General features: G+C 40.9%; 1 protein-coding gene across 4 annotated transcripts in view; it reads left to right on the forward strand.

Moving 5' to 3' along the window:
* Positions 1-12,190, forward strand: part of INO80 (INO80 complex ATPase subunit) — a 134,614-nt gene that overhangs the window by 31,041 nt on the left and 91,383 nt on the right. For all 4 annotated transcript variants that reach the window (XM_035259798.3, XM_035259801.3, XM_078334318.1 and 1 more), the window contains exons 6-9: positions 1,505-1,625; positions 3,932-4,146; positions 6,112-6,165; positions 7,636-7,839. In XM_035259798.3, coding sequence (XP_035115689.1) covers positions 1,505-1,625; positions 3,932-4,146; positions 6,112-6,165; positions 7,636-7,839 — 594 coding nt within the window. The remainder of the gene's footprint in view (positions 1-1,504; positions 1,626-3,931; positions 4,147-6,111; positions 6,166-7,635; positions 7,840-12,190) is intronic.

Genomic DNA, 12,190 nt, shown 5'->3' on the forward strand with positions numbered 1-12,190 from the left:
CAGAGTCTCGCTCTGTCACTTATACTAGAATACAGTGACGTGACCTCGGTTCACTGCAACCTCTGCCTCCTGGGTTCAGGGAAATCCACCTCAGTCTTTCAAGTAGCTGGGACTACAGAAGCCGGCCACCATGCCTGGCTAATTTTTGTATATTTGGTAGAGATGTGGTTTCACCATGTTGGCCAGGCTGGTCTTGACTTCTTGACCTCAAATAATCTGACTACCTTGGCCTTCCAAAGGGTTGGGATTACAGGCGTGAGCCACAATGCCCAGCTGAGCCACCATTCCTGGTTTGCTTGTTTGTTAAATTCAACTAAAACATACGTATAGGAACGTTCTCAGACTTTAAGTATGCAGCTCAGTGCATGCTAATATAATTTTGATTTTTAACAGAGGGCATTGTAATAGATAGTTCTCCATGTTAATTTTTCAGTCTTATTTCAGTACTTGGATAATGTATTTGGCTATAATCCAGGAAAGAGATTTAACAATGGGCCACCTAATTTGAATTTGTATTTATGCATAAGTAACATGTGACACAAAATTAATATGAGATTTTGGGATTAATTTAAGTGAAATATTTGAAAGCATTTACTTGCCACTTCCTAGATGAAAAGAATTATGTTATTCATATGTTAGAATTCTGGCAATGTAGGCACTATCTATATTAATAGCAGACTCTTAGTGGGAGATGAAGAGAGAAAAGACTTGAAAGTTTCAAGATTTGGGATGACTGGTAAGTATTCCAAGCAGACATATGACTAGTAGAAAAGCACGCATGAGGTGCTGGGCACAGTGGCTCACGCCTGTAATCCCAACACTTTGGGAGGCTGAGGCAGGCAGATCACAAGGTCAGAAGATCAAGACCATCCTAGCTAACATGGTAAAACCCTGTCTTTACTGAAAATACAAAAATTAGCTGGGCGTCGTGGTGTGTGCCTGTAATCCCAGCTACTTGGGAGGCTGAGGCACGAGAATTGCTTGAACCCAGGAGGTGGAGGTTGCAGTGAGCCTAGATTGTGCCACTGTACTCTAGCCTGGCAACAGAGGCACTATAGTAGGCACTTTCTTAGTGGGAGATGAAGAGAGAGAGAGAGAAAAAAGAAAAGCTTGTGGAACCTCAGTAAATTTGAGGACCTGTGATAGAAATGTGGTTTATTTCTTGGTGGTGAATTTCCAAGGGGAGACATTTCTGCAAGGAATTAATTGCTTGTCTCAGTATATGTCAGATTTAAGTAAGTATTCTGGTAGAAATTCAGCAACATAGAGTTTTCCTTTCTTAAATTATTTTCAGTGACCTGTTAACACATATAGGAGTTGAACTCATTTTGTTTTGAAGTTAAGGAAGTGATTCCCTTTGATATGCTAAATGTTACTGATCTCTTTTGGGGAAGAATACTGTATTTAGGAGCTGTGATTTCCTCTGGCTCAGTTTTCTGTAGTAAAGATGATTTGAAGGCTGTATTGTAGAAAACAGGCCCATCATGGTCTTTGCCTGCTTCAGTTGCAGCAGTATCAGTACTACAGTGCAGGCCTGCTCTCCACATACGACCCTTTCTATGAGCAACAACGACACCTACTTGGACCCAAAAAAAAGAAATTCAAGGAGGAAAAGAAACTTAAAGGTGAGCATATCGAACTGCCTTCCACATATGTTCATTTTGAGTTTCAGAATTGCATGTGGCCTACTGGTACATTTGGACTTTATATGCAGTCCATATGGTAGAAACTTGCTTACCTGAAAAACTGTAGTCTCTCCTAATTAATAACAAGTACAAGTCTCTCCTTTCTAATTAGTAATAATTGTTCCTTGATATCCATGGGTGATTGGATTCTGGACCCTCAGCAGACAGCAAAGTCCAGAGATGCTGCAGTTCCTTATATAAAATGGTGTAGTATTTGCATATGACCTGTCCACATCCTCTCCTATACTTTAAGTCATCTCTGGATTACTTATAATACCTAATACAGTGTAAATGCTATGTAAATACTTGTTATCCTATATTGTACATAGTCAGTATACAGCTGCTGCAACCATTCTTTTTTTTTTTTTCTTGAATATTTTTGATCCTCGGTTGGTTGAAACCATGATATGGTACCCACAGATAGAAAGGCTAGACAGTATTATTAACCTTAATTCATATTTGGCTTATAGTCTTTTTTAGAATTGGAAAGACTTAAGTACACATTCCTTGCTAAAGGTTTAGGCAGAATTAGTTTATTATTCTGTTTTTCTTCTACACTCTGCAAATATTGCAAGTGTTCTGGGATAGGAAGTTGATTATGCACAGAGAAGTATGAAAAGTAACCTGAAGTGTTTGGAATAAGTTAGCATTGTTGCTCTCTGAGGTGATTTAAAATAGATCCTGTAGTGTTTGCATGTTTGCCAGGAAATGTCCTTTCCTCTCTCACTGAGCTCTGAGCAGCTGGATATCAGGAAGGAAACTGAAAGAGAAAGTTTTAAACTTATCTTTGTGGTTTTTTTTTTTTTTTTTTGAGGCAGAGTCTCGCTCTGTTTCCAGGCTGGAGTGCAGTGGCAGGATCTTGGCTCACTGCAACCTCCACCTCCTGGGTTCAAGCGAATCTCCTGCCTCACTGTCCTGGGTATCTGGGACTATAGGCGCATACCACCATGCCCATCTGATTTTCGTATGTTTTTAATAGAGACAGGGTTTCACCATGTTGGCCAGCATGGTCTCGATCTCTTGACCTTGTGATCAGCCCAGCTCAGCCTCCCAAAGTGCTGGGATTACAGGCGTTAGCCACCACGCCTGGCAAACTATGCTTGTAAGGCAAATTTTATTTCCTGGAAAGTATGAATTCTTTTTTTTTTTTTTTTTTCTTTGAGATTGAATCTCACTCTGTTGCCCAGGCTGGAGTGCAGTGGCGCCATCTCAGCTCACTGCAACCTTTCTCTCCTGAGTTTAAGCAGTTCTCATGCCTCAGCCTCCCGAGTAGCTGGGACTACAGGTGCACGCCACCATGCCTGGCTACTTTTTGTATTTCTTTTTTCTTTCTTTTTTTTTTTTTGTTTGAGACAGAGTTTCACTCATTGCCCAGGCAGGAGTGCAGTAGGGCAGTCTTGGCTCATAACAACTTCCACCTCCTGGGTTCAAGTGATTCCTCTGCCTCAGCCTCCTGAGTGACTGGGATTACAGGTGCCACTACGCATGGCTAATTTTGTATTTTTCGTAGAGACGAGGTTTCTCCATGTTGGTCAGGCTGGTCTCGAACTCTTGACCTCATGTAAATCGCCCGCCTCGGCCTCTCCAAGTGCTGGGATTACAGTCGTGAGCCACTGCACCCAAGCTAAAGATATGAATTCTACTCAGAAAGGCTCTTTTTGGTCTTCCCTTCTTTCTTCCACATCTTCATTAGTGTTTTCTCACCCTCCACACCCTTCTACCATCCTGAATTAAGGTTTTTTTTCATGTATTTTTGTCTTGCAAGTCTTAGTGACATGTCAGTATGATATTTTCTTCTCTATTTTTTTTTATCCACTTTATAAGTATACTTTTTTCTTGTTTTCCCCATATTACATTGATGTATAGCCACTTGATATTGCCACCAAGTAGAAATAAATTTCCTTACTTGACTATTACTTGAGTCTGTGATACTTCAGACACTTCCTTACCTATTAGATTCAAAAGAAATTTGGTGCTCAGCTTTTATTTTGTATTTCACTTTCATATAAACAAAGTGAGTATCCAGTGTTCTTTTCCAGGTTAGCGAGGTATCCATCAGTATGTTTCTTCTCCCTTGTTTTTCTTTCTTTACTTTTCTAGGAATATTCATGGGCCTAAGGAGTTAGAGTGATGTATGTTGTGTCAGGTGGAATAAGGAAAGAACCTTGCATTTTTTAAGTCATGAGGTTGCTTTGTGACCATCTCCTGTGGAAATGCAACCTTGTTAGCATGTGTTTCTTTTGCAGCTAAGTTGAAAAAAGTGAAGAAAAAAAGACGAAGAGATGAAGAACTTTCCTCTGAAGAATCCCCTCGTCGCCATCACCACCAGACCAAAGTCTTTGCCAAGTTTTCTCATGATGCACCTCCTCCTGGCACCAAGAAAAAGCACTTATCCATTGAGCAGCTTAATGCTCGTCGCAGGAAAGTATGGCTCAGCATTGTGAAAAAGGAACTACCAAAGGTAAGTGAATGCCTCTAGGACACGGAGATTGGCAGAATGTTTTCTCTCCCCGTCCTCCAAAGAGAAACTCTGGGAGCTAAATACTTTCACAGATAGGAGTTTCAAAAGGAAACTAATCTGTTGGACTTAAGAGAATGCTGCGTAGTACTCTTCAGTTAACAGTTTCTTCTAGAATGTGGTCAGAATTCACAAGACAATTAGTTATTGTGGGATACTCCTTGGTAAAAAAAAAAATTGGAGGGAACTTCTTCCAGGAAAGAATGTAGTTTTCTTAAATATAACAGTAGAGACTTGACAGCCAATTTATAGGTGATATTAGAAAAAACTAAAATGAGGCCAGGCATGATGGGTGACACCTGTAATCCCAGCACTTTGGAAGGGTGAGGCGGGTAGATTGCTTGAGCCCAGGAGTTTGAGACCAGTCTGGACAACATGGTGGAACCCCATCTCTACAAAAGCTACAAAAATGAACTGGGTGTACTGGCACGTTTGTAGCCCTATCTACTGAAGTGGCTGAGGTGGGAGGATAGATTGAGCTCAGGAGGTTGAGGCTGCAGCAAGCTGAGATGGTACCACTGCACTCTAGTCTGTGTAACAGAATGAGACCCTGTCTCAAAAATAAAATAAATAAAAAGGAGATGATATATTTCTTAGAGAATTTATAAACGTTTGAATGCTGCTAGATCATCATGGGCACTAGAATAAAATGTGAATGATTTAAAAGAAACATGTTTAAGCATTTTTACTCTTTTAATTCATTTGATTTTGATGACATTTTATTATTATTTTTGAGATGGAGTCTTACTCTGGTCCCTAGCTTGGAGTACGATGGTGCAATCTCAGCTCATTGCACCCTCTGCCTCCTGGGTTCAAGCAGTTCTCCTGACTTAGCCTCCCGAGTAGCTAGGATTACAGGCATGTGCCACCATGCCCTACTAAGTTTACTATTTTTAGTAGGGACAGGGTTTCATCATGTTGGACAGGCTGGTCTCGAACTTCTGACCTCACGTGATCCAGCCGCCTTGGCCTCCCAGTGTGCTGGGATTACAGGTGTGAGCCATTGTGCCTGGCCAAAAAATGACTTTTTATTGGGAATATTTGAGATTTCTGGCTTCAGAATGATGATAGCTCTTTAATAATTAAGATTTTTTTTTTAATAAAAGGCTCAAATATTTTCTTAAACTCGCTGTCTGATGTGCAAACATTACAGAAATGGCTTTCAGACCTTCTTTGTCACTTTGAACCCATTGTTTCTTCAGTATTAAGGAGAACGCTCTTCAGTAATGAAAGGATCACCTGGCTCTGCCTCTTCTGTGTCTTCCATGTTAAATAGACATATGGGAAGTCAGGTTTCTGTACTGACTTTTTTTTTTACCCCTTTAGTTAGAGTGGAAAATACAAATAGCTGGATACTGGGTTGTGGGCTCTTGGGTCATTTTGTGTTAGGTCTTCCTTGGAGTTTAGTTTTAGAGAAGATTAGCCTTACTCAGTGGCAGAAACTGAGTAATCATGACAACAGATTTGTCCCAGCTGAAGGTGGGGTAGAATCACAAACTGGGAGACTAGTTTATCTTTCTCCTAATGATTCCTTTATTTGGCTGCCCTGTTCTCTTAGCCTTGCAGATTGGCCCTGGTAAGCAACATGTTTTTGATCAGGGAGTGCTAAGGTTTAGGTATTTTAACATTTTACTAGTCCACTTCAAGCCTTGCATATAACCTAATATCTTCTCAAAAGTAAACAGAAGACTTCTTAAGGGCATCCACAATACAGAGTTATTCTTGATGCTTCTTTAGTAGTTTTATGTATGATGTTGGGACAGTATATCTGGATGACTTATAGAAGTGATGTATCTTGCTTGGCTTGACATTTTCTAACCCTCTAAGAATTGAATACATTCATTCATTCTACATAGTTTTAGTTCAAATATGAATCCTAAATGAAATACTATTTTTTAAATATTTTAGGCAAATAAGCAGAAGGCTTCAGCTCGTAACCTGTTTCTCACCAATAGCCGAAAGGTAAAATTGTAGTTTTATATTTTCCATTTCATGATTTGCTGGAATATATTCTTCTTTGGGTCCATCTTGCTGCTCTTGTCTGTTGTTTATGATTCATGATCAAACCTGTTGATCATGAATCTAATAGTTACTAACAGAGTTTTTGAGTGTTCTGAATCTGTTTATTAAATAAAATTGTACTTCCTCACATTTCTGATATTTGAACCTTTTTGGATAAGACCATAGCCCACTCTGATTTCTTGAGCAGATGATAGAATCTTCCTGTCTTCAGTCTTCTTGTCTAAGAAATAATGATGTGAATACCTTCCCTTAGAGGAAGCTAATACATACAACTTGTTTGTTTTTTTTTGAGATGGAATCTCGCTCTGTAACCCAGGCTGGAATGGAGTGGCGTGATCTCAGCTCACTGCAACCTCTGCCTCCTGGATACTGGTTCAAGCAATTCTCCTACCTCAGCCTCCCAAGTAGTTGGGATTACAGGCATGAGCTACCATGCTCAGCTAATTGTATTTTTTTTTTTTAGTAGAGACGGAGTTTTACCATGTTGGCCAGTCTGGTCTTGAACTCCTGACCTAGTGATCCACCCATCTTGGCCTCCAAAAATGCTAGGGTTATAGGCATGAGCCACTGTGCCCGGCCTTTTTTTTTTGAGACGAAGTCTTACACTGTTCCCCCGGCTGGAGTGCAATGGCGCAATTTTGGCTCACTACAACCTCCGCCTTCCTGGTTCAAGTGGTTCTCCTGCCTCAGCCTGCCAAGTAACTGTGATTACAGGCTCCCGCCACCATGCCTGGCTAATTTTTTGTATTTTTAGTAGAGACAGGGTTTCACCATTTTGGCCAGGCTGGTCTCGAACTCCTGACCTCATGATTCACCTGCCTCGGCCTCCCAAAGTGCTGGAATTACAGGCGTGAGCCACCACACCCAACTCCACTTCTTTTAAGAATTGTGAGGATCAAAAAAAAAAAAAAGAATTGTGAGAATCAGATGAGGTCAGGTTACTAGTTTTGTTTCTCTGGGCTAGTCATTCAATTTCTTTGTTTCCTCAATTTTAAATGAGGGTGATGATAATACCAACTTCATAGGATTTTTGTAAAGAGTAAATTCGTTTAATATATTTTTAAGTGGTGCTAAACATATAATAAGCAGTGATAGCTGTTGGTAATGAGTGCAATAACATTTTGTAACCTCCCAGCACATCCCACGTCCTTCTTAGTCATTATATATAATTTTTCATCTCCTAAGGTGATAGAAATTGGATAGATTTCTTATCCCTGATCTCAGACCCCACAGGGTTTGGGCCTGTGTCACAGTACTGTACAAGAACATTAATCATGTTGCAGGAGAAAGAAGTGTGGTCAAGGATGACGGTTTGTGAACAAATTGGGGAATGATGTGGTTTAGAGTTTAGGGAAAACCAGCCTCTGGTATATGGGGTCCTTTCTGCTGTAATGCTGTTGTCATTTTCAGCTTGCTCACCAGTGCATGAAGGAGGTACGTCGAGCTGCCTTGCAGGCCCAGAAGAACTGTAAGGAAACCTTGCCTCGTGCCCGCCGCCTCACCAAGGAGATGCTTCTGTACTGGAAGAAATATGAAAAGGTGGAGAAGGAGCACCGCAAGAGAGCAGAGAAGGAAGCTTTGGAGCAGCGGAAGTTAGATGAGGAAATGCGGGAGGTAGGGCAAAAACATAACATTTTGAAAATCCTAATTACTATAGCCATTTGAAGAGATTGGTTTGCATTTTGAAAATTGTATGTCTAACCAATGACACTGTCTTTTTTTTTTTTTTTTTTTTTTTGGGTAGAGATGTGGTTTTGCCACGTTGCCCAGGCTTGTCTCAAACACTTGAGCTTCGAGTGATTTGCCTGCCGTGGTCTCCCAAAGTTGAAAATTTTTTAAAGACTTAATTTTGAGGATGGTAATTGTAGTCTACTATACCAATTCTGTTTTTAGTGTTTTGGTAAGGCCCTCCTCTGGCCTTTTTCTGTTTTCTTCTATGCTGTCTTCATCTATTTTGCGCTCTTATTCTCTAGAAGAAGGAATGAGCAAAAGAGAAAGAAAGTAGCTTTTAATTCATCTTGGTTTGTTTGTAGGTGCTGACTGCAGTTTTGCTTTTTTTGGACTGTTAAAACTAGATGCTAAATTCAGGGCCAGATAGGAACAGGGGACAGTGAGCCTAGTTTTCTAAAACTTACCCTTCACCTACTTTACCATTTGTTTTTGAGATGAAGTTTCACTCTTGTCACTCCAGCTGGAGTGCAATGGTGCGATCTTGGCTCATTGCAATCTGCGTCTCCTGGATTCAAACAATTCTCCTGCCTCAGTCTCCCGAGTAACTGGGACTGCATGCACCCACCACCTCCCCCGGGTAATTTTTTGTATTTTTAGTAGAGATGGGGTTTCACCATGTTGGACAGGCTGGTTTCAAACTCCTGATCTCAGATGATCCGTCTGCCTCGGACTCCCAAAGTTCTGGAATTACAGGCATAAGCCACCATGCCTGGCTGACTTTACTATTTTAACTTGTAGCCAGTACTATTGCTAAACCTGATGCCAGCTAGTGTAGGCTATGTATATTGCTGATGGAAGCAAGAGAAGAGAATTAGAAGGCAAAGTCATTGTATTGCCATTGATAAACCAGCTGAGCTGAATGGAAGGAGAGTTGAGATTTGGAGAAAGAAGGGAATTAGTGGATTGGATGATGTTTTCTTTCAGGTATATGTAGTAACTCATGTCAAAGTGGAGTTTTGGGGCTTTTTCTGAGCTCTTGATCTTCCCTTATTTTATCATGACTTTGAGAATGAAGATCGATTTTGCTCAGTTCTCTTAAGTCTCCTGGTTAATTTGTTTTGTTTTTCTCTCCTTGTTAATTTGTATATTTGCATGCACAGTAATCATTATCAAGTTAGTAAACATTTGATGCTTCTGGGAATACTTAACTCACAGAATGTAAAGTCATTTGAGAGCCACAGATCTTGAAGTTTTGCAGGCAACTGGGCCTACATTCTAGATTTATGCAACCTAGATTCTTAGTTATGTTGTTAGCTAACTGATGGTTATTCTGATTTATGCATCTTTTTCTTTGAACTTTTGAACTTAAACTTTGACATATCCTTTCTGTTTTCTTAATCTGTTTTGTTCATTTAATCATGTGTTGTTAGTTAACTTCTTTAAGGTTAAAGATGTTTTCTTTTTCTTAATTGTTTTACTGAAGAAAGATTTTCTTAGGCTGAGTGCATTGGCTCATCCCTATAATCCTAGCAGTTTGAAAGGCACAGGCGGGAGGACCTCTGGAATCCAGGAGTTCAAGACCAGTCTGGGCAACATCGTGATACTCTGTATCTATAAAAAGTCTAAGAATTGGCCTGGAGTGCTGGCTCAGGCCTATAAACCCAGCACTTTGAGAGGCCAAGGCGGGTAGAATCACCAAGTCAGGTGATAGAGACCAACCTGGCCAACATGATGAAAACCCGTCTCTACTAAAAATACAAAAATTAGCCGGGCATGGTGGCAATGTGCCCATAGTTCCAGTTACTCAGGGGGGCTGAGGCAGGAGAATTGCTTGAACCCAGGAGGTGGAGGTTGCAGTGAGCCGAGATCGCACCACTGTACTCCAGTCTGGGCGACCAAGTGAGTTAAAAAAAAAAAAAAAAAAAGTACAAAAATTAGCCAGGTGTAGTAGCACGTGCCTATAGTCTCAGTTACTCTGGCAGCTGAGGTGGAGAGGATTGCTTGAGCCTGGGATGTTGAGGCTGCAGTGAGCCCTGTACTGCACTCCAGCCTGGGTAACAGAGTGAGATACCATCTCTTCAGAAAAAAACTAAGATTTTTCTTGATAGCACTTTAGGCTTGAAATGTGAATATACATTAAGACAGAAACTTAATTTTCTCTCACTGTTTCTCAGGTTTTCCTCTATTTTGGATCTGGTTCAAGTGCCATAAGGCTTTAAAGAGACAGGACAATTTTATATAGATTACTGCTTTATTTGTACTTTCAGTGGTTTTTTTTTTTTTTTTTTTTCCTGTATTCCTTATTTTATTGTTTTTCTTTTGGGAGAGTGGATCAAGGATAAATCAAGTATATTTTATGAGTTTTGTTATGAAATAATTAAAAACAATGACTCTTAGACCAATAATGCTCCTTTTTGGTTAAAAAGAAATCAAAAAGAAAAACAATGATTCTTTAATATGCTACTTATATTGTGTTCTGTGTTCCATATAATTTGGTATTTTGGATTGTTTTCACTTTATTGTTTATCTTAAGAATGGTTTCATTTATTGACACTGTGATTATTTTTCTTACCTGGTTATTTTAGAGTAGAGGCCTTTTTTTTAAAAATGGGATCTTACTCTCTGACCCAGGCTGGAGTGCAGTGGTGTGATCTTGGCTCAGTACAGCATCAGTCTCCTGGGCTCAAGTAGTCCTCTTGCCTCAGCCTCCAGTGTAGCTGAGACTACAGGCTCATGCCACCATGCCCGGCTAATTTTTGTATTTTTTTGTAGAGGTGAGGTTTTGCCATGTTGCCCAGTCTGGTCTCAAACTGCTGAGATCAAGCAGTCCAACTGAAAGGCACTTTTAATTTAGCTTTCTCACATTTAAAAAAAAGTATGTTTGTACATGAGTGTATTCAGTCTATTCATTTTTTGTAGCCATTATTATCACAGATGAAATATAGGTTGTTGGGTTTTTTTTTGTTTTCTTTGAAACAGTCTCACTCTGTCACCCAGGCTAAAGTGCAGTGGCGTGACCTTGGCTCACTGCAGCTGAGTTCAAGTGTGTTTCCTGCCTTAGCCTCCCAAGTAGCTGGAGTTACAGCACCCTCCACCACACCTGGCTCATTTTTGTATTTTTTTTTTTTTTTTTTTTTTTTGAGACGGAGTTTCTCTCTTGTTACCCAGGCTGGAGTGCAATGGCACGATCTCGGCTCACCGCAATCTCCGCCTCCTGGGTTCAGGCAATTCTCCTGCCTCAGCCTCCCGAGTAGCTGGGATTACAGGCACACGCCACCATGCCCAGCTAATTTTTTGTATTTTTAGTAGAGACGGGGTTTCACCATGTTGACCAGAATGGTCTCGATCTCTTGACCTCGTGATCCACCTGCCTCAGCCTCCCAAAGTGCTGGGATTACAGGTGTGAGCAGCTGCACCTGGCCAAAATATAGATTGTTTTGGGGACTATTTTCTTCCTTCAATTGGCTTAATTTCATATACCTAATGTGTTGGCTTTCAGAATGATTTATAGTTCTTTGTCAGTTGTTTTGACTTTTGGTGACAGAGTTTTTGGGCCAGTGCAGTGGTTGGTGGGGCATGGTGGCTCACACCTGTAATCCCAGCACTTTGGGAGGTTGAAGTGGGCAGGTCACTTGAGGTCAGGAGTTTGAGACCATCCTGGTCAACATGGTGAAACCCCGTCTGTACTAAAAAGTACAAAAAATTAGCTGGGCATGGTGGTGGATGCCTGTAGTCACAGTAACTCGGGAGGCTGAGGCAGGAGAATTGCTTGAAACTGGGAGACTGAAATCATGCCATTGCATTCCAGCCTGGGGAACAAGGTGAGACTCTGTCTCAAATAAGAAAAAAAAAAAGAGTTTCTAACTTGTTTACATTTTCAAAAATAATAAAGCTATATACAAATGTATCTACCATCCAGGTTTTAAAATGGAATATATTGTTTGAATTTAGTTGTCTCAATGCCACTATAGAAAAGTAATGTAGGAAAGAAGAGAGACCGATCCAAGATGGCCGATCACTAACAGCTAGGGATTGTAGCTCCCAGTGAAAGCTCAGAGAACAGAGACGACGCCACACTTTTAGACGAATTTTCGTCACTCACCGATCAGCCGATTCCCAGTGGAGGAGCCCCACGGGTCGCCAGCGCGACTCTTGTGGCCACCGCAGCGGTTTTGCCGGCACCTCGGCGCAGCAGCTCTTCATGCAGAGCAAACGGGACTGCTTCCTCTACTGACCGGAGTTTGGAGCTCCGGGAAGTCAGAGCCGCTTGTTGAGGACTCAAGAGGGAAACCAG

This window comes from Callithrix jacchus, chromosome 8 (genome assembly GCF_049354715.1).
Source record: "Callithrix jacchus isolate 240 chromosome 8, calJac240_pri, whole genome shotgun sequence".
Taxonomy (NCBI): domain Eukaryota; kingdom Metazoa; phylum Chordata; class Mammalia; order Primates; family Cebidae; genus Callithrix; species Callithrix jacchus.